This window comes from Globicephala melas, chromosome 16 (assembly GCF_963455315.2).
Source record: "Globicephala melas chromosome 16, mGloMel1.2, whole genome shotgun sequence".
In the NCBI taxonomy this organism is placed as follows: Eukaryota; Metazoa; Chordata; class Mammalia; order Artiodactyla; family Delphinidae; genus Globicephala; species Globicephala melas.
The window spans coordinates 78,171,819-78,195,454 of NC_083329.1; the positions used below are offsets into that span (position 1 = coordinate 78,171,819).

General features: G+C 34.2%; 1 protein-coding gene across 4 annotated transcripts in view; it reads left to right on the top strand.

The window, feature by feature from the left end:
• ARID4B (AT-rich interaction domain 4B) overlaps positions 1-23,636 on the top strand; it is a 124,068-nt gene that overhangs the window by 76,089 nt on the left and 24,343 nt on the right. For 2 of the 4 annotated variants that reach the window (XM_030839647.2, XM_030839646.2), the window contains exons 11-17: positions 627-781; positions 3,962-4,034; positions 5,711-5,805; positions 6,864-6,961; positions 7,749-7,992; positions 8,297-8,472; positions 12,372-12,623. In XM_030839647.2, the coding sequence (XP_030695507.1) occupies positions 627-781; positions 3,962-4,034; positions 5,711-5,805; positions 6,864-6,961; positions 7,749-7,992; positions 8,297-8,472; positions 12,372-12,623 (1,093 nt within the window). The remainder of the gene's footprint in view (positions 1-626; positions 782-3,961; positions 4,035-5,710; positions 5,806-6,863; positions 6,962-7,748; positions 7,993-8,296; positions 8,473-12,371; positions 12,624-23,636) is intronic. The other 2 variants (XM_060286046.1, XM_030839650.2) reach the window with 2 other exon arrangements.

The window sequence follows — 23,636 nt, forward strand, 5'->3', positions numbered from 1 at the left end:
TGTTATTACAATGACTCTGTGCCTGGTATATAATACTGTTTAATAATCTTTTTTTTGATAAAACGATTAAAGATTTACCTATCTTAAAGTATTTTTTATTAGACACTCTTAATTTTCATTTAAAAGAAGAAAACTGCCCCTTTTGTCTTTGTTTGAACCTAAGTCACCTTCAAATGGCAGCAGTTTTGGGCTTCCCTGGTGGCGCAGTGGTTGAGAGTCTGCCTGCCGAGGCAGGGGACACGGGTTCGTGCCCCGGTCCGGGAAGATCCCACATGCCGCAGAGCGGCTGGGCCCGTGAGCCATGGCCGCTGAGCCTGCGTGTCCGGAGCCTGTGTCCGCAATGGGAGAGGCCACAGCAGTGAGAGGCCTGCGTACCGCAAAAAAAAAAAAAAAAATGGTAGCAGTTTTGCCATCTATAAAATGGGTGCCTAATGCCTAAGACTGTTAAGATTAAATGAGTTGCTGCATGGAAAAGCAGTTAGCATAGCGCCTGGCTCATAGCAAACACTTCATAAATGTCAGTGGTGGCAGCACAATAGTTTTTTATTTCTTTATCCTATTAGTATTTTTAGACAAATCAGTTTTCTTAATTTCTCCAGTTGATATAGTTTATGGTCTCTTTCCAGCCTTTGATCAGGCACTTGAGTTTCACAAAAGTAGAACTATTCCTGCTAACTGGAAGACTGAGTTGAAAGAAGATAGTTCTAGCAGTGAAGCAGAGGAAGAAGAGGAGGAGGAAGATGATGAAAAAGCAAAGGAGGACAACAGCAGTGAAGAGGAGGTGAGTAGACATAGTTGATGCCTTTTCAAATGAAGGACACATGTTTCCTTGGTGAGTTGGGATTTGGCTAAAGTCATTAATCACTTAAATATTTTTAACATTAGAAGTATTTCATAATACAGTTGTACTTGTGATATTCATCATAATCAAGTAGTTTGCTTGCTTACCTTAAAACAGAAATATGGTCTTGTGAAATTAAAAATATTAAGTATAGTTATCTCAGTAACCTCAAAAATATTTCTTAATCTTCAGTCCATAATGTATGTGTCAAATCAATATGTTGTACACCTGAAATTAATATAATATTGTATGTCATCTATACTTCAATTAAAAAAATAAAAAGGGAAAAAGTTTCTTAATCTTGCTGTGCTTTTTGTTTATCAGATGGTTAAGGAAATCCCTACCTAATATAGGAAAACTCTACTTTCATATGCGTTTTACCATCATGTAGACAGCTGTCACCTCATAGTATGTTTACATCTGCATATTTTATTAAAATACCTAGTAAAATATAAAATATGTCTTCCATCTAGTATTAAAGGAATAAATAGCAAAAAAAGTAAAGATTAATATCTCTTTAATTCAGAGAATCTTATATGACTTTATCTAATACAATTGGGTAGATAGTTCTAATTAGATCATAAATAAGACATCTGTCAATTTATATGGATCAAGGAGCTAAATTTATATTTTATTGTAGCTGTTACTTTAGGTCTAGCAATGACAAGTACCGGGAAAAGATGCTCATAATATTACTAGTGACATTGCACCACTGTGCTTTTTAATGGTTTCTTGGACAACTTTATCAAAGTTATTGGGGTAATGGTGCAGATAGTGAAGCTGCAATACGTGACCATGAAGTGAATTGTATTTAATGTTTTTAGGAAACAAAGATAAGTTAATATGTAATATTTTAGGTAAGTTATAAGATTTTGCCATTTAACTGTAGTAAGCAACTAGTAATGAAATAGGATTGTCTTAGAGTTTATGTTTTATAATATAGTGATCTATGACAGTGTGTAGTGTAAAAGTTTTGCAGGCTTCAGTCTCCTTCCCCACTGCCTTCTATTTAAAATGCTCGGAGCCATCAGTTCCTTGCTTAAAACCTCTGCAGTTGCTTCTTATCACTCTGAAAGTCAAGCTTCACTTTTAGAACCTCCCTTTGTAGTCCCACCCCTGCCTTTTTTTATATCACTTCTCTTGGTATACCCTCCTACTTTTTGGGGGGCGGGGAGGGGGTGTTGCTGCATGGTGCATCTTGCGGGATCTTAGTTCCCTGATCAGGGATTGAACCCAGGCCACAGAAGTGAATGTGCTGAGTCCTAACCACTGGACCGCCAGGGAACTAACTCCCTACCCTTCTACTTATGAACATTATGTTGCAGCAACATCAAATTACATACCTCGTTTCTACTCACCTCTGCACAAACCAATACCTCTGCCTACAGTGCCCTCCCCCCGTCAGCCTGACACAGTCCTGTTCGATTTTTTAAATCCTACTGACATGTCCCCTCTGTAAAGGGAAACCCTCTGAGAACTATCACCTTCCTCACCTTAGGAAAAGTTAATCACTCGATTTGCTAATCTAAACTACTACTATTCCTTGTAGAAATTTTTGCCTACATATATACATGTACATACATATGTACATATATTTATTTTTCTATTTGTTTTCTCTCCTACTAATCTGTAAGCTCCTCAGTGGTAGGGACTCTGTCTTACTTGTAGTCTGTCTGTCATAGTGTGTAACGTGTAACAGATGATCAGTAAGTATTAGTTACCAAAACTTCTGTCACTTAGATTTATGTTTTGCAAATGTTTTTATAAAAGCAGATCTGGTTTCCAGTTTAAACGTTTTTTTTAAGTTAAATACAAACTTCACTTAAATTTTGTTGCAACAGGAATACATTTGACAGTTTAAGTCAAATATTGTACCTTGGGGGCATTTAAGATAATATCTAGAAAACAGATTTCCTTAGACTTATATGTGACTACCTTACCACAATCCAGTGTATGTGGACCATGTTTAAGTTGAGAAATACAGATTCATCCTGAGCAAACTAATAATTGTCATTGATTCTTTTCTTCCCAATTAGCAAGCACAATAGTTTATCAACATGAGTTTTTGTTGTTTTAACTTCCTTCCTTTTTTCTGCTAGCTTATAAAATAAAGAGGCAAATCTCACTCAAACAGTGGCGTTAGCCTCATGATTTTTAAAATTCAAATGATTTATTTAGACTACCAGTTGAAAAGTATGCTCCTGACTTTTACTATTAGTAGTACATTTGTTTCAGCCAGAGTAACTGTAAAGCCTAGGTGTATATTTTGAATCACTTCCTCTGCAGTTACTCCTGATCATGTTCTGTAATGGCAGGTGCCATCGCTTTTTTCTCTTTTATTTGACTCAGCACCTTGCATAGTGCCTACACTTACCGGTGCTCATTAAATATTGTTGAATGGCTTGATAGTCACTGAATTGATGAGTTCCTCCATCTCACCTACTACCCTGCTCCTTGCAGGTTGCTTCAGGACCAGCTCCCTACTGCCACAGCCCCTGGCCACAGCAGCAAGAAGCTAGTCCCTCCCTTGTAATTGATAAATCGGGGAACTATTTTATTACTTGAAGATTTCCCTAAGTCTGAATCTTCAGGTATTGTAGATCAAGTTTGTTCCCCACTTTACTGATTTTATAAGCTCGAAGCACTATACAGTGGGGCCATATATAATGAAGGATAATTATAGTCGCAGTTAATGGGACCCACACTTGTTCAGTTCTTTGAGGAGCAATAATAGAGTTAGTTTTGATGGTAAACCCTGACCCAGTTTAATATAAGTGAGAGTAGGTCTTCTTGAGCCTATGACCTAGTCCTATGAAGGACTAGATCTCTGATCTGGTAAAAAGTTCATGAATCATTTTGCTGGTCTCATTTCTTATATGAGCATTTACATTTGGAACTGTCACTATTGAGATAATCTTTTAGGACATATTTCTCTGTAAAGCATGAAATGTCTAGGCTTTCTGGTTTTGAATAGCTTAGTGTTAAGAAATAATTTTAATTTGGTAAAAAGCCTTTGAAATATTCCAGTATTAGTCTTTGCTGTTGGTAGGAAATCTACTTGTGTTAGTAAAATGCTTAACTGAGGAAAATAATATTCTATTCTTCTGTGACTAAAATTAGGAAGAAATAGAACCATTTCCAGAGGAAAGGGAGAACTTTCTTCAACAGTTGTACAAATTTATGGAAGATAGAGGTGAGTGTTTTTTCTTTTATTCATCATTAATGTAGGTATCAGATAATTAATATCTTAAAATAAGAATTCTGTTTATTAAGCTGCATGTCACTGGTAATCATGGCTATCTGTTTGATTTCCAATCACCAGCATCCTAGCACGGTGTCTGTCACATAGGAAGTGGAATGTGGAATTTGACAGTATTTTGATGGATATTATGGCCACGGACCCATAAATTACTGTATTCTGTCCCCCCACCCATTTATGGGACCACCCCCCCGCCAAAGAACTCTTACACTAGGAAACAGTAGCAGAATGGGTATCAGAGTACCATTTTATTTGAGCCTACATACATGCCTGTAGAAAAGCCTCTTCTCTAAAATCACTGTTTGCTATTTCCTGCATGTGTATGTGTTTGTGTATGTGAGTGAGTGAGAGAGAGCGAGCGAGCGAGCATACATTCTAAGATGGGCCTTATAAGTCTTCTTATAACCCAGCCACATAGAACTAAGAACAGAATTAAACCATCCATAGAGAAAGGTGACCAAGTATCAAGGTGAGCCTGGGCTTAACTTATCAAATCTGCTTTTGTGGTTTAAGAAATATGAGCATTGGGGGAAAGAGGAATGGGTACCTAACAATAACTTTTAATTTGCAATGATGACCTAGTCCACCAGTAACTATGGATGGCCCTGTTACTCTCTTGCTTATCTGCTGTTCAGAGTATAGTTTCTCCTTTCTTGGGAAGATGCTAGAAAAGGAGTGGTGAGAGGCAGAAAGCTTTCTAGCTTGAGGAGAAGGACAAAATGAATGAATAATACTTGAAAGTGCTACTGTGCTCTGTGAATTAATGTTTCTTTAATCCAGTTTTGTATTGTTGATGAGTAGAAGCTGACTTGGTCTTCTTTTTGCTCTCATAAATCATAGTGGCTACTACAATGTGGGTATCTTTTTATTCTTCAATATAAAATGTCCTTGATTCCTATATTATTTATTTGTATGAATGGAGGCTTGGCCTATGAAGGCAGGCTATTTCTTAAGCTTTTATGTGTAAGGTAAATAAAAAAGTGAAGAAAATGAATAAAATCTAATACTAGAAAAGAGTGAAAAATGTGATTATGCCAGTCATATGTTTTTTGGAAAGGGCAGTAAGTTGTGTATCTCTATCCTGTTGTTTTCTCTACCACATCCTAACAGTTTGATAGTTTTAGTGTCCTTCTGCATTTTCACATGTTAGAATAAACAACACTATAGCTTTATTCTAGAATTATTCTTTAGAATAGTAGAAAATTAGTAAAATACAAAGGAAGTATCATAAAGATAACTCTCATTGTGACGCAGTTGCCCATCAATTATCTCAACACTTTTTTCAGTTCTACCAAACCTTGTTACCCTGATTTTTAAAAATTTTTGTTGGTATTTTATTTTGCTTCATTTAGTATTTATTCTTTTGCTCATCAGGGGAATGAAAGTTGAATGAAATCATATAAATAAGGTTTCAAACATATGATATAGGAAAAAAATTTTTAATGAAATGGGTTTAAGTAGTAGGTATCATGTTTTTGATTAACAAGGGATTTTTTTTCTCATATATACACACTTTGCACTATGTATATTTGGGGTAATGTTTGAATCTTTTCAGAGTTTAAGTTAAAAATATAGCATGGTTCTAATAGATTTCGTGTTTCCTTTAATAGGCACACCCATTAACAAGCGACCTGTACTTGGATATCGAAATTTGAATCTCTTTAAGTTATTCAGACTTGTACACAAACTTGGAGGATTTGATAATGTAAGTATTACGATCAAAAGTGAAACATGTTTTTCATACATGTTTTCTCATCTAAAAATTATCTAAAATTGTTTATTAATAAAAACCTAAGAATAAAAGGAAAAGAAAATGGAGGGTACAAGTTAGAAACAGCTAGCTTCCTCAGTCCAAATTTAAATTTAATTAAAAATTTTCAAAAATGAGCTTTCTGATTTACTGTTAAATTTGTCAAACTTTCATAAACTACCTGAGTTATAAAACAGCCATATTAGTGGAAATTCTTTCTTTCTCTGTCTCTTTTCCATTAGACTATAAGGTCATTGAGAGCAGGGATCTGTCTTAATATTCTTTATATCCTTAATCTCTATCACTGTGCCTTATATATGTAGAAAATATATTATTTGCATATATATGCAGAAGATCTTTGTTGAACTGAAGAAATTATCTTAAGGTTGCCGTGATGTATGGTGCCCATCCAGTTACAACTCTTCTGGAGGAAAAAAAAGTATTCTGCATTACTAAGATTCATAAAATTGCTTTGATTTATTAGCTTATATATTTTATGGGAAATCATACATCATTAAAACTTTTTATCTCTGTCTTTTCATTAAGATTTTGATTTAGGAATGTGGATGTTTTCTTATTTATTATATATAGCAGGGTTTCTTTAAAAGTCAAATGGGGACTGCTTGGCAGTCCAGTGGTTAAGACTCCGTGCTTCCATTGCAGGGGGCGCGGGTTCGATCCCTGGTTGGGGAAGTGGGATCCTGCATGCTGTGCTACGTGGCCAAAAAAAAAAAAAGTCAGATGGCCTAGTATTTCAACATTTGTAATTCTGAGATTTGTCAGAATACCAAAACTTAACTTGAAAACGTTGTTGTAAACCAGATTTTTGATTTAGAATTTATCAAGATTGATATTTTTCATTCCTTGAGACTGGAACCAAGAAATATAGGAATATTCGTGTATACACACACACACACACACACACACACACACACACACATATATTATTTATCAAACTTTTATCGCATTCCGACCTTTTAATTTGGGAGTTTTCATTTCACTTTGTCTGTTAGATTGAAAGTGGAGCTGTTTGGAAACAAGTCTACCAAGATCTTGGAATCCCTGTCTTAAATTCAGCGGCAGGATACAATGTTAAATGTGCTTATAAAAAGTAAGTAGGTGTACTTGATATAGCTAAATTCAATATTTTACCTAGAAAGCAGGATGGAATTTACCATATAACTGAGGCTAGTAATTTCTTCTAAGAAGAAATCAAGAAAGTTTTACTAGAGTAATCACTCTATAATAGCGTTTTCTAGAGTGTATTCCATGAATACTAGATCTGTGAGAGTGTCTGTGAAGAAAGTTTTTGTGGCCAAGTAAATTTGGAAAGTATGTGTAGAAGTTAAAATGCCAAAGTTTTTTGTTTTTTTTTTTAATGCCAAAGTTTTAAAGTCAAATAAACCCAGGTTCGAGTCCTGGTTCTGCCGGTTATTTGCTTTTTGTGCCCTTGGACCATTTATTTGTTCTCTCAAGCCTCGATTTCCTCTTTTTTTTTAAATGAGATGATACTATTCGCCTCATAGGATTACTCTGATGAGTTAATGAAATTTTACATGCACTCAGAGGTCCAGTGCCTGGCATATAAGAAGTGCTCAACAAATAGATGCTATTACTAATTCTTCTAATAGCTACTGTTGTTACAATTACTACATTTAAGAGGATGACTGTCTTTTCACTTTTAGCATCTTTTTTTAATGAATTTATTTTTCTTTGAAAAATGTTTCTGTTTGAGTAAAAAAGATTGGGAAGAACTAAACTAGAATAAATTTGAATATTAACATAGCTCAATATCTGAGCACTTAAACAGGAGAAATGAACACATGTTTTAAGAACTACAACTCTACAATAACATTTCAAAATGTTTTCCCAAATGTAACATCTTTTCATATTTCCAGATACTTATATGGTTTTGAGGAGTACTGTAGGTCGGCCAATATTGAATTTCAGATGGCATTGCCAGAGAAAGTTGTTAACAAGCCTTGTAAGGAGTGTGAAAATGTAAAAGAAATAAAAGTTAAGGAAGAAAATGAACCAGAAATCAAAGAAATAAAGATTGAAGAGGAGGAGAATGTAATACCGAAAGAAGAAAAGCCTACTGAAGAGGGTACTGAAAGAAAGGAAAATATTCAGCCCTCTCTGGTAAATAGGATACTGTTGATAGTCCTTTGCCTTCTTTGGTGCATTTTCTACATCCTCTGTAAAGATTACATAGTTAATTTATTATATAATTTTATACTTTATTGTTCATGCACTTCCCTCATTAAGTGCTATTTTTGTGTTTAAAATAGCTGTTAGCTAGTTTTGCCTAGTGTTTTAGGAGTTTCTTAAAATAACTTTCTCAATGTTAGTATTCGTTGGTACCTCCTTTTGCTAACAATTAGATAATGGAATGAGGTTGACAATTTTTACTTTTGTTGGTATAGTTCCTCTGATCTTTTTCTAGGGAAGTAAAAAGAATTTATCAGAATCTATACCTACACAGTCTGATCAGGAAAAAGAGGTTAATGTGAAAAAAACAGAAGAAAATGAAAATCTGGAAGATAAAGATGATGAGACAACTGGGGTAGATGAATCCCTCAGCATAAAGGTAGAAGCTGAAGAAGAAAAAGCAAAATCTGGGTAAGAAATTTGTTTTTGGTTAAGATGCATTTTGGCTGAATGAATTCTTATAATTTGCTCTTTGTATGTGTGTGTGTATGTATGAATCTAAATTTGACAAAATAAATGAGTGATTTAAATTTGCATTTATTATGTAAATAGTATTTGCCTCCTTCAGAGACCCTACTAATGCAAATTTGTAGCAAAAGATCATATTTTTGATCCATTATTCTTGCTCTCATCATGGAAATTTATGAAATTTTGAGCTAGAGAAAAGCACTTCTTACTGCCTTAACCTCTGCCGGATAACCAGATAATATAAATTTGGGAAGATGGCCTTCTCCAGTGTTTTGTAGATGGTATGTTGGCTCTAGATTTTGAGAATTGTAACCATTTTTTAAGCAAAAAATAAGAATGGAAAAGTGCTAGTAATTAGTTTTTAAAAAGCCAGAATTGTTATGTTGTGTTTTATGTGATAGTAGCATTTACTTGTTTTGGTCAGTTTGGGATAATGAATTATTTAGCAATGTAATCTCTGTACTGACAGTGGACCCCTGGATTTTATAGGTGATCTTTGGCATCTGATTTTGTGTCTGAGGTTTATAAAACCTAAATATTCCCATTGTTAGTGGTTCTTTTAAATAAGTACAACCAAATATTTTTTTGATCATTTTCGTATTTTTCTGAAATTTGGCCACAGCATGCAGACAAGCAGGGAAGAGGAAAAACCATGCTTAGATGAATATAGTAAAAGGTGTTTATTATACTTTGTAATATGTATATCTGTGTGTACAAATGTGTATTTCAAGTACTCCTTACTGATATTGGAAATTATTTCAACTATTAAGAAACTTAGTAAGTATTCAGCTCTTTGCCTAAAATCTCTGCTCATTTTAGTGTTCTTCTGAAATTTTGGCCACAACATGCAAATATACATGAAAAAACGAAACAAAACTGGGTTTAGATGAATATAGTATAAGTGTTTGTTCATTTTACGTGGCTATATTTCCGTGTGTGTTAAATGTATATTTGAAGTACTCTTGCTGCTACTTGGAGACTGTTTTAACTATTAAGAAATTTCGTAAGGATTCAGCTTTTTGCTGAATTTTTAAATACGTAGACATTTCCAGAGCATCTACTGTGTGGAAAGCCCTGTGATTAGCCTGTATTTTCTCTTTGTTACTAATAGTTATCTTAAATTTTCAAGGTGGTACTTCAGCGTCTTTTATGGTATAAACTATATTTTGCAGATTTTTAAAAATCTTTCAACTATATGGCCTTTTTATTTACCACAGATATTTATAAATGTATCATACAACAAACTGAAATTTTCCTGTTGTGACTGCTTTAGAAGCGTTATGGGTTCTTTAGAAGCTTTACCGGTTAGAAATGTCCAAAACTGATCTCTGAATTTTATTAGATAAGTGCAATAGAAACTTTTATAATTATAAAGAATTAATGTATAAGTATCTTTCTAGTATATAAACTTTCTCTAAGTAATTAGCTGCTACTGAGAACTTTCAGTGTCCTTCCCTCGTAGTCCAGGTGTGGGGGAGTAAATCATTTCATTTATGTAAAATGTCTGGTTCAGCGCCTGGCCCATAATAGGTACTAATAAACCAAAGTAGTTTTTTTGTTTTTAATTTGTTCCATTGTAAATAAGGAATATGACATCAAACTTGGGAAATTTGATATTTCTTTGTGATTTCGGATGAAAAGTTCCTGGTCGATACATTTGGTTTCCCAAACTGTAGTTCTCTAAAAGCTAACTAATGGGGCGTGCATGCGTGTGTTTGTGTGTATGTATGTGTGTGTAATATATACATCAACTTAATTTTTTTAACCTGTGTACTGGCTGTATTTTATACTTTGAAAGGCTCTCTTTCTTGGCATTCTGTGTTCTGTTTAGTTTAGTGCATTTACCTCTGATTTTGCCACTAAGAGGAGGAGGAGGAGAGTATTTGCTTTGGCTGATAACCAGTAATTGTGTTGTTTGCTTCTCTATAATTCAGTGTATTAGTTGAGTGATTCCTGTTTGCTTTGCATCTGAGGTTGACATTAAATGAGAATTTTTAATTTTTGACTGCTTTTTAAAATTAATACGGAATATTAGGTTTTTATTCCAGATTAAATAAAGGATTGTCCTGGCTACCACTTTAAGTCAGGTTGTGCTTGCTATCATTGGCATTTACCAGTTGTGCTCAGTGCATTATATAATGTAAGATACAGTTTAGAGTTAGTTTTCGTTTTAAAAATTTTAGACTTTTTATCTCTCATATATTTTTTATCTCTTTTATGATGATTCTGAGGTGCATGATAAAACTCTGGTACATAACCAATCTGTTGTAGCCACCAGAATACACTTCCTTTTCTCCCTGATGTGCAGGGATATACTTTTATGATTTAAACAAGTAGTGTTCTTTCAAAAAAAAGTCTTAACTGTTTTAATTTTATACGTGTATACTACATATATAGTATATATAAATCATTTACTTAAAGTTGTTAATAATAGTTTATCATCCGTAACACCCTTTCTGATAATTTCTCAGATATTTTAGCCTTACTAATAAGTTTTTCTTCATTATAGAAATGTTAATATATTTTCAGTAACAGAGTTCATATTTTTTATCTCAGATTACAGCTAGATTCATTTAATTTTTTAAGTACCTATTTATTTGACTGTAAATGAGTCTTTAAACTAGGATTAATTCTTAAGGATCTTTGTAGACTTTGTGATGTATTTCAGAGAAAATTGGCTCGTTTGGTACTTTAGCATATAAGAATATAAAACTAAAGTTATCAGTGGAGGAAGACATTTTATATAAATATTAATAGCCATTAACTTTTAAAGCTTAATTACTTAAGTTGTCTTGTGGTTCTGTTTTATGACATTTATTCATTTGTCAGCTGTAAAGTGATGGATTCTTTTTGAGAGAAAACTGTTGTAATAAGTTTAGACATATTGCAGAGCAAATTAAAACTAAATATAGTCCAGAGTTTCCTATTGAAATTTATTTTTTTTTGGTAAATCTAGTGCCTGGAAGGATTTATGATTTAAGATTTTCTCCAATTTGTTGAATACAGATTTGTGGCTAATATAAAATGAATATGAATGCTCAGCTTTAGAAGGTGCATGGTATTGAAAAGACCAGAATGGTTTGCATTGCTGCTTCTAGAATGCAAATGACTTTTAGTTTCATATTATTTGGAATTGGCCTCTCATATACCTATTTCTTCAGAACTTTAAAGTTGAGAGAATTGGTAGAAGAGGACTTGCAGTAAATATGTGTTAAAGAGAGCAGAAATTGTGTTGAAGTTTAGAGGAGTAGAAAGAAAAAACCTGATGGGATAGTAACATGAAGTTAGTAGGATATTCCTGTGAAAGGTAAAGTAATATTTCATTTAGTATAACTTTTGAAAATTTAGTTGCAATTATTTTAAAGTTATTAAGACTAGCCATTTGGCTAGTAAAAAGTTTTGTTTAAACATCCTGAGGTTGGAAATATTTGAATGAAAAATAATTTTTAGTCAGAAAATGGCTATAAGGTGTGATGATTTTTGTTTTTGTCAACTGAGATGTAAAACACTTTTACAATAAAACATGAGAAAAATGTTACATTCGACCTTACTAGTTTCTTGCTATTCAACACAACTTCTATTCTTCTGGCTGTTGGACATTTTCTTTTAATGCACTACTTTTCCGTTTTCATTTTCTCTGAATGTATCTTTCTGTAACCATCCATGGTCATCCTGCACAGTTTTAGTTTTTCATATTAAATTGAAACTCAGAGAATATCATACACTTGGAACCTGCTGTTCCCGGAACAATCACAGCCACGATTTTTATCATTTTATGTGGTTTGGAACTGAAAAGCTTATGAAGTGTCTTTTATTAACTGCAATTTTTTAAACCTTTCAAGAGATGAAACGAATAAAGAGGAAGATGAAGATGATGAAGAAGCAGAAGAGGAGGAGGAGGAGGAGGAAGAGGAGGAAGAGGAGGACGACAACAGTGCGGAAGAGGAGTTTGAGTGCTATCCACCAGGCATGAAAGTCCAAGTGCGGTATGGACGAGGGAAAAATCAAAAAATGTATGAAGCTAGTATTAAAGATTCTGATGTCGAAGGTGGAGAGGTCCTTTACTTGGTGCATTACTGCGGATGGAATGTGAGGTAACTTGAGTTTTAGCTAGTGATTACTACCTAAAAACACTTGTAAAATAATTTCCTATTTTAATATTTAACGAATTACAGATTTATTAGTATTCTAATTGAGGGCACAGTATACCACACAAAAAACATGTAGTTTTGGCAAGTAAGTGCCTCGCTCAGTGACTTCCTACTTGTTGGTTTCAGTAGTTCAAAGGTATCCTTAGTGTCTGGAAAACTGAAGTCTATGTAGCTGATTTTTATGTTATGCATGTAGATTAATAGAGGCAACATTATTAGTGAAATGATAGAAAAATTTCTTTAAAAGGTAAAAGGGCTTTGAGCTTCTTGACGTCTACAAGCCAGTTATCAGGCTTCTTGCTCTCTTGCATTTTCAGCCAACTTGCTGCAGTAACCTCTTCTTTGTAATCTTGTTTCTTTCCTTTAGTAGGCAGGGATTTTAAAGTTGTGATTTCTTAGGAAGCTTTAGCTATTTCAAGAAAGCCTTATCTCCTCATTAACAGCTCTTGCGTTACAGCCTTGTTCACAAGCCTCCGAAATTAATTTTTATGTTTGAAACAGTATCGTTGAAGTGTTATGAGCAAGTCTGCTTGACTGAAATAGAGTGCACGATCCGACTGCTACTCACCTAGGCGAGACTGAATTTTCTTCTTGTACAAGTTTGCTTTGGTTTATCCAAAGAAATTTTGTTTGAATTTTATCCAAAGTTGGCAAGCCAGTTTTGGGATCTGAGCATTTTGATATCTTTTAAGAAAAACCTTGTTTATTTTGGAATGTTTGATATATTTGAAGTAGCCTGTGATAGAGTTGTAGCCCTTGAAAAGGTAACCATCGAAGTTTTCAGTGGTAGTTTCACGGTGTACCTAGTGTCTTCTTCAAGGAGGAATACAGTTCTCATACTTTATATTTAAATTGTATTCTGTGGTTTGGGAAGTTTTTAAGAAAACATCATTGCAAATTCTGTTTCTTAAAAAAAGTACACTCTCTCTTTCTTAAAAGTACAATTTGTGTTGTCCTTCTGCAGCAATAGGAAGCTCTATCTAGAAGCATGATCTTCTGATTACCTTTCTTAATTTGAGAGAAGTGCAATTCTGATCCATTCTGAAGCTTAAGTCATAAGGAAATGTTTAGCAGTTTTGTTTGGGACTTTTTCTTTATTATTTCTACGAAGAAGGTTAACAAAGTTTTGGATTTTAAGAATGCCTATCAGTATTGTCCTGCTGAAATATAAGCTTTCCAGATACCTCTTTCAACATCGTGTGTAATTTATCCTTTTGGCTGTTGGTTCTTGCGCTGCCCCTGTGGTGCATGATTTTCCTCACCTGAAGGGCTGACTATTAATGATCATGTTCAAAGGAAGACACTTGAGATCTCAGATAGAGCTGTTATCAGAATATTTTCCTGTTTTTGATGTTTAATCATTTTGATTTTACTAAATGATCTTATTAAATATAAATGTAGAGGGAGTTCCACTTTGGCGTAGGATGTAAATGTAAATGTTGAACATGTTAGTTTAAAGTTAGGAAGGAAAAATTGAATCAGCAAAAATTAATAATTACTGAGTAATGCCCACAAGATAGATAATCTGAGCTGCATCATCTTTTACCTCTTTTTTCAGTTCTTTTCTTCTGGTTATTTTGCTAGTTTATGTAATGAGGCAGTTTTCTTCGTGGCCTTTATAAAATGCTTTAAATTCTGTGACAAATGGATAGAATTTAGGCCTTCTCAAATTTCACTGTAATGAGGGCTTGATTATTTTCTGTTAATTATCTCATTAAACAGAAGGGGCTTAGTAGATATAAGAATTGAGACATTCATAAAATTATTCTGCAATTAAGATGCAACTTTGTTTTGTTAAGAAAAGATTTACTAAAGGAAAGCGTAATCCTGTCCTAGGAGCACTTGGATTTTAGAGGGTAAAAAGAATGTTCAGTTACTTGAGCTTTGAAATTGATACGGGGTTGGGTAGGGTAAGGAAGGATTTTAAATTGAGGCATTCAAGTTTTTAATAATATAGAAAAGAAAAACAAGACCTAGTTCAACAAGACATGCTTGTGTTAACGAGAAGGATGCCATCTACTTCTGACGACTCACACGTTTGTATGGTATGAACGTTCAAAAGAAGAAAACTTACCGTCTTGATGAAGACCTGTAGGGTGGATCTCTACAGACTCCAGCATCATAGAGAAAACAATTGTCCTTCAGTAGATGAAGCAGTTAATTTTCTTGTAGTCAACATAACAGTATTCCTATTTCTCTCTGGATTAATAACCAAAGAGTCTGTCTTATTGATGAATAAGCAATAATTATGATTTTTGCTCCTCCTTCATGTCTGAAGCTAATCTAGTGAGGACCTCAGCAAATCCTCATCAGCTCTACAACTGTTTTCCTATTATTTTGGGGATCTTCAGCTTGATCTCTGAATTTACACTTGAGATGTGCAATTAGAAATGAAGATATATGCATGAAGTTTCATAAAAATAGTTTTATCTTTATTGGCAGTTGTTTATTACAACAGCATATTGGAAATTTTGTATGGAGATGTTTGAGTTTTGTTTGATCTGAAACATTTTCCATCAAGCAGGTTTTTCTTAAAGAAAATAATATCTTTCTTAGAAAAATACTGTTTTTCTTGTAATTTCTACATTTTCCTTTTTTTCTAAAGTGCTGTCTAAACCTTTACATTAATTTTCATTTATACCCTTATTTCACAACTGAAAATCTTAATTTTTTTGTTACACAAGATAGCATTTGGGCCAATTTTTTTTTACTTACTACAATGGGAAAAAAAGACATTTTTACATACTTACATTACATTTATGGGAAATAGCCAGAATTCTGGATCCTAAACCACATAATGACTTATAAATGGTACAGTATTGTTACAGAATTTTTTAGATATGGTGGCCATATGTAAAATGATTGTCCAGTGCTATAGCATTTACTAGTTCACCACATGCTTTTTTACAGAATTTTTAAAAACTCATCTAAAAGTAGCATTCAATATAGAAAAATGAGAAAGTACATAAAAGAAAGGATCACTACTAATACTGTTGTGTGTTCTCTTTTAGTCTTTTAAAAAATATATCTCCATACATTTAAAAATTATAGTCATACTTCAATAATTTTTAATCATAGGCTCCCTGTTATATTTGTTTTAATTTCTCTTAGTGATGTTAATATTTTATAAATGTTTTTAGTATCATTAGCTAATTGATCCTTTTCACTCTCAAGCTTCTAGGTCATGCCATAAAACATGAGATTGACGTTTGAAAATGAAGTTACTTTGAAATTCACTGGCCATAAACTTGAGTGTGTTGGATTTATCCTTGTTCAGTAACAGCTCTCCTTGTTCAGTAAAACAACCAAGTGTGTTGGAACTATCTAGGCTACTTGGCATGGGATTTAAAATACATCAATATTTTATTATGTATCGATGCTGATTTATTTTTCTCCATTCATTTCTACTTTGGCTTTCCATAATCAAGGAGTTGGGAGTTTGATTAGAGAACTTTTTTTAATATTGAAGATTCCCAACTGCATTAAATGACACCCTTAAGTAAAAGAAAAAGAAAAGAGACACTAAAATTTCAACTGTAAAGCTCTTAAATAACTAACAACAGTTAGTTCTAGTCCATGTTACAAGTTATAGAAAACTGAAAGTAAGATGAATTAAGTATATTATATGAAGTGAAAATGAATTTCATTTTAAAAATACCTTATTTTTCTAAGCAAATTGGCTCCTCCTTGGAGGGAGTGGGAACTAGTAAAAAGCTTTCACAAACAAATGGGTTTCATCCCATTTTTTGTGAACATTCAGCTGCTTTTTATCAAATATCTTCCTTTATTTGGCAAACATAAGTTCAACAGCTATAAGCCAGATACTGTGCTTGGCACTAAAGGTACAAAGAAATAGTCCCTAGCAAGGAATTCATTGTCCAGGTGAGGGGAGAGCCTCTCCAGCATGTACAGCCCCCGTCTCCCCCCTGCCCTCATCCTCTCCTTATGTTGCTCGCATTCTTCAGTCATTTGTTAGAATCTTTTTTTTTTTTAAACCCCCATGTTCCTCTGTTGCTCTTGTGTTGTTGCTTTGTAGTACCTGCTTGACAAAACCCCAAGAAGGCTGATGAAATCTAACACTCCTACTACTCCCTGCCTACACCTGTGCAGCTGATCCTGTCTGGAGGAAAACAAACCACCACAATGAGTGGTCTTATTTTAAATTCATGACTGTGAACCTCAAGTGGGCGCTATATGTCCTCCTTCCATGCCCTTTCTACTTTCTCAGACTATTTCATTTTTTTGAGAGTAATTTTTAATTATTACAGTTTTTATTGGTATAATTAACATGCAGTATTATATTAGTTTCAGGTATGCAACATAATGATTTGATATTTGTATGTATTGCAGAAGGATCACCACAATAAATCTAATTAACATCCATCACCATACATAGTTACAGAAACAATTTTTTTCATACAGTTTCTTATCTCCTCAAATCCCCAGGAACTCTTCCCCCATCCTCACTTTCAGCTGGTGACCTCATTGAAAAATTGAAATAAGAGAATTTCTACAGAATTCCACTACATCACCTTCTTACCTACATCTGCTGCCATGTTTTCTGCCTTCTCATCTTTAGCCTTAGGGTGAACAAGCATGCTACTATCTAAAACCCATCTTCCAACTGCCATACCTTCTTGCCTAAATCAGAGATATGGTCCCAGAAATTCTCCCCTTTTTTCTCATTTTCTCACTCTGTTCTAAACCGTTCCCATCCACATATAGACCTGCAGTTATTCCTCTCATCTCATTTGAGCTTCCCCCTGCTTTCCCTACTGTGCTGTTTCTTTGCTCCACTTCCATCCAGCAAAAACAATTAGAGTTATTTACACTTGTTATCCAGTTTGTCTCCTGTTCTTTTTGTGTAAACCCAACCCAGTAAGGCTTTCGCCTCCACCACGCCTCCAGAACGGGATCACCAGGGACCCCATCTAGCCGAATTCCATCCCTTATTTCTTGACCTCTTGTTACTTGCCTTACCTTAGTGCCTGAGCCAGCTGACCACTCCTTTTGTGGTACTTTTCACGTGGGTTCCGGCTGCTGCAGCTGCAGCTACTTTTCTGGTTTATTTTCCTTTTCTACTTTTCCCAAATTGAAAACCACCCCTCGGTCATTCTGTCATTTCTTATCTTTATGTGTTTTCTCCCTTCTAATTGTTCCCTTCTTTTATTCTTCTGGTATCCATTTTAACTTATTTTACATTCTGTTCCTGATTTTCCAGTCCTGATTTGAGTCACTTTTTCTGATATTGAATTTTTCTGAATTATTTTTTGGAGCCAAAGGGATTTGACCTCCTAGAATATAACTTCCATGTAGGACTGTGGGTAAATTTTTTTCTATTGTTTTAGGCTTTTTATATTGGGAGCACATTACTTTACATTACGGAAGTGCATTTAATTTTAAAACATGAAAAAAAAACCCCTCAGTTTTCATATTCATTCCATTAATATCCCTTACCACATCTAGAATGTTCTGTACATGCCTGGCATATGGTAACTATTAAACGAATATTGAACTAGATTGGACCTTCTGGCAACAAAATGGATGTAGAGCAGAAATTAAAATCTAAAAAAGGGGACTTGTATATAAAAGTGGTACCTATGGAATATAGAGACAAGTGGGGAATTGGGACAGATGTGGCTTAGTTTTCTCACTGGAACCTCTTCTGTATCATTTTACATATGGTAACTCTTTGCTTAACTTTTTGAGGAACAAACTGTTTTTCACAGAGGCTACACCATTTTACATTCTTACCAGCATTGTATTAGGGTTCCAATTTCTCCATATCCTTGCCAACACTTGTCATTTTCTGTTTTTAAAAAAGTGTTTATTTATAGCTAATCTACTGGGTATCTCATTGTTGTTTTGATTTGCATTTCCTTAATAACTAGTGATGTTGAACATCTTTTCATGTACTTAATTTTATATGATCATTTGTATATCTTTTTTGGGGAAATGTCTATTCACGCCCTTTGCCCATTTTTGAATTGGTTGTTTTTTGTTGTTGTTAAAGAGTTGTAGGAGTTCTTCATATATTCTGTATACTAATCCCTTATCAGAGATGTCATTTGCAAATATTTTCTCCCATTCTGTGAACCCACAGAATTGTCCTTTCACCCTTAATAGTGTCTTTTTAATTGTGATAAAGTCCAATTTATCTATTTTTTCTTTGTTGCTCATGCTTTTTGTGTTGTATCCTAGAAAACATTGCCAAATCCAGTGTTATGAAAATTTCCCCATTTTCTTATAAGAATGTTATAGTTTTAACTCTAATGTTTAGAGTTTTGGTCCATCTTGAGTTAATTTTTATATATGATTATGGTAGTCAGTTTTTTAAATGACCTCTTTGGGTAATATACAGAGCCCAACTCCTAATTAGCAGCCAAAATGGGATTGAGAGTAAGAGACTTGAATGAATCTGATTGGAAGTGCTCATGTCCTGTGACCTTTCTTCCAGTCCCTGTCTCCTTTTGTTCCTTTGAAGAATTTTATGTCACTTTCTCAGCTTAATTTCCCTGTTCCTTCCCTGCCATACTTACATTGTACATGCCTTTGGACTTAGGAATATTGATAAGAGTACAAAGTTTTTCTACTCGTATGCTTTGAAATAATTATTCTGGTAATGATAGAAAGGAAAGCAAGGTACTCTATCTAGGAAGTTGTCTGCTTTATTTTTATAGTTGAAAGTTAAAGGACTATAAATGAAGGCCATTTGACAATGGTTTCCAAGGAGATATCTGTCAGCCTGTTTTAAGGGGAGAAAGGGAACATTGCCCATATCTCTTTCACAAAGTCTTCCTATTATTTTTGCACACTCCTGCTCCTCCTGTGTGCCATTCTTCTTTTCTTGATACCTCACTGTCATCTCCAAACTCTTGTCTCCATAAACCCTTATGTCACAGTCTCCTAGCCTATTTACTTCTGTTTATGCTATAAAGCATTAAAATTAAAAACTACTAGGGAAGTCAAAGGACTGTATATTACTGCTCATGTGAAAAATTCTTTTACAGCACGCAAATGCTTTGTATCAGACAGTCCTACATGTAGAGAAATTTAAACGAAAGCTTATAAGCAATGAACAAGGGGAACATAAAAATGAATTTCGGGGGCTTCCCTGGTGGCACAGTGGTTGAGAGTCTGCCTGCCGATGCAGGGGACGCGGGTTCGTGCCCTGGTCCGGGAAGATCCTACATGCCGCGGAGCGGCTGGGCCCGTGAGCCATGGCCACTGAGCCTGTGTGTCCGGAGCCTGTGCTCCGCAACGGGAGAGGCCACAACAGTGAGAGGCCCGTGTACCGCAAAAAAAAAAAAAAAAAATATATATATATATATATATATATATATATAATTTTACTTAAAAAATGACTTTGGAGTTGGTTAGTTTTTCAGTGCAAGTGAAAATAAAAATTTCATTTGTGAAGAAGATTAATAAACTCATATATTTTTGCACTCAAATGGCCTCTCTCTCTTTCCTTCTTCCTTTTTTTCCTTTCTCTCTCTCTTGTTCTCTCTCTGCGTGTTTACTTAACTGGGCCTGTTCCATTTAGTATTTTTTGTAGATTGACAGGTACATTTAATGTAAAGCATTAACTTGGACCTATTCCATTTCATAGTTTTGTAGATTGGCAAGTTACATCAGTATGTTTGTCTAAATGTGCACAAACAGACTAATCCCCTAAGCTTATCAAATATTAATAAAACAAACTTTGGGGATACTTTTAGAAGTCAGTATCTGCATCACAAAATACAATGAGTGCCAGAGTTGTTAACCATTTGCAGTGGTCTTTATAAGCCCGTTACAATGCTCTGTGATGTGTTCCTAACATTATATATTGATACTACCTCTGCCTGAAGACCTACACCTTTGTTTCATTTTACAAAGTTAAATTCTCTAGGAAAACAGATCTATATAATTACAGTACGTTTCTCTTGGGCTATTTGTGTCAAATCTTTAATATGATGATGCTATAATATTCATGTTTTTATCATCCTACTATTATATTCTTTATTACAATGAACACCATTCCTGTTTCTTTGATGTGGATTTAACAGTGTTGTATGGAGTGGAAATATGAAATGTTAATAGCATGCTTAGAATTTTATTTTTTCAATAATATGATGCTTTTATCTTTGTTTTATCCTAAGTACATGACTAAAAGCATTAAACTGTAGTCAGTAGGTCTCTATAAATTTTGCTTTAGATATTCTCTCACATTAAAAATAAATACGTAAATTGAGATTATTATAGAAAATTCATAAAGTAGGTAAATATTGATTAAACTGCTTATAAAGTTTATAATTGATAATAACTAGTGCTGCTCTTCATCGTGACTTGGTCTTTTTTTCTATTACAATATCATATTTCTTCCCTCCTATTTTCTTACTCAATTAAGGGGGAAAGAATTCCTTTCCATGCTAAAGAGGGCCTAAATTTCCACTTTAGATGTGAGGTTTTTAAAAGCTAAGTTAGTTTTATGACATATATTAAGTTTTTTGCCTATAGATAGGCAGGATATAAAATACATATTGTTCAGCAATTATGAAATGAGTCTCTCCATTACAGAAAACGACATACAAATGATGTTAATATTTCACTTATATTAACGGTTAGTTATTAGATTTTATCTTTTATAATCTGTATGCATATTTTAAATAATGAGTTTTTAAGTATTTTGTCAGTTCAGTTTTGTTGTTGAAATTATTTGTACGGTATCCTTATTCTGCATGTAATTATTCTGTGGGTTTATATTAATACATGGCTGATGATATTTCTTTGAAAGTGGTTTAGTTAGGTTTAAGCAGAACCAAAATCTGAACTGATGTGGGCACAGTAACCATTTTGGTATCTTATGTCTGGTTGACTAATGTTCTTTTCCATTTTTATTGTTGCTAAATGATTTCTTAGATGATTTGCCAACAGATCCAAAAAAAAGTCAAAACGTTTTCTTTTTAGAACTCTGTTTTTCTCTGGTGAGAGCAAGTATGCTATGGTCTCTGAATGGTTCCTTTTAGCTTTGTATAAATATTTTAATTCGACACATTAAAATTTCAAATATTTATGTAGCTACTTTGTTTGAATGGTTCAGAGGTTTGTATTATTACTTACGTAATGACTGATTAGTGTGGTCCTCTCTGTTAAATTGTAAACTCCTCGATAAGGAGCTGTGGTGCATTTATTACCCAGTGCCTAGCGCAGAGCCTGTCACATGATAGGTACCTAAGAAGTATCTGTCGAGTGAATAAGCCCTGTGTAGACTTCTAGTCTGGGAGTTTCATATAATTTTTTAATTTGGGGGATCATCTGTTCTACCTTCTTCATTTTAGGTAGGTCAGGGAACAGACGGCTAGAAGTTAAATGAGTTGCTCATGCATCTGGTCATTCATGTTTATTCCGTTAGTTGAATGTTAGATGATCTCAATAGACTGTTCTCAAATAAGTCAGTATATTCTTTGAAAATATTTTCCTTAGTACTTTAAATATCAGATAAGATACTTGTCTAGACTCCACGCATTAATTACAATGAATTTATTGATAACTGAATTGAAAAAGTATGGGCTAATCATTAACAGACTTAGTCTTCATTTTCGAACTCAGTGTTTGTTAATATTTGTCCCGATATTTGTTTTTCTTTGTTTTTTGATATTTTTTTTAAATGGAAGCATTTAGTAATCTTCTTTTCCTTGTGCCCTGGCAAACTGTATTTCCTTTTGTCACAAACAGGCCAATTACTCTCTTCTGTTCGTAATTTCTAAATTTAAAGTCCAACTAAAGGTAGTATAGTTTATATCAATAATCCAAACTTCCTTGTTTTCCTCAGACATTCTCATAAAACTCTATTGCTTGGATTAAAGGTGCAGGTCATTTTGTTTGTAGGCCAACCACTTAGCTTAAATTTCTCTCCTAGTTTTCAAGCTACATTATCACAGAACATGAGAGCTGACAGCAATAGGCCTGCTAGCCTTGGGGAGAAATCTAGGTATTTAACAATAACGTGGTTTCTTTGAATACCTGTTGCCCTAAATAGCTGTTTGTAGTTCCTGCACAGTAGAGAGACCCCATCAGAATATGCGTTCTAATGTCTTGATTCACTTTGTGGTACTTAAAGCCGAATCAAGAATATTGGAGAGCCACTGTGAGGGAAGTACAGCATGTCCATGTATTTGGGAATGTTTCAGAGGATGGAAGCATTTTAAAACCAAAAAATTTATATTTGACTTAGTTTTTTAAATTCTTGTATTCTTTTTTTTTTTTTTTTGCGATACGCGGGCCTCTCACTGTTGTGGCCTCTCCCGTTGCGGAGCACAGGCTCCGGACTCGCAGGCTCAGCGGCCATGGCTCATGGGCCCAGCCGCTCCGCGGCATGTGGGATCTTCCCGGACCGGGGCACGAACCCGCGTCCCCTGTATCGGCAGGCGGACTCTCAACCACTGCGCCACCAGGGAAGCCCCAATTCTTATATTCTTTAAGAATGTATTTTGAGGGATGAATGGGTACTGTACTTGGTATGGTGCCCCAAGGAGAAATGAGAAATATTTCATGGTCTTCTATTTCTTAGCTGCAATTTTCTGCTGTTTGCCACTTCCCTGTAATTTCGATTTCTATGGTGTCCAAGATATTTGAATTTGAACTAAATTTTCCCATTTTCTATCTTCTTTGACTATTTTCTTATGCCTAAAGTAAATGTGCTGTAATCTCTTTTTAATGTATATTAAATAGACTATATAAAAAGTTTACATTTATATAGAATAAACAGAATCAGTGGCAGCTTTTTCTGTAGTTCTGAACTAAATTCCCTTCATTCAAGTCTTTATTCTTGGTATTTGATAGGGAATCAGAGATCTTAACCCACTAATATTACTTAATTTAAATTAACAAACACTAGTAAAATAAAAATTAAATTGACCTCTTTCTTATATAATTTAGTGTCAGTAGGAAATGTTGCCTTTCGGGGTGTAT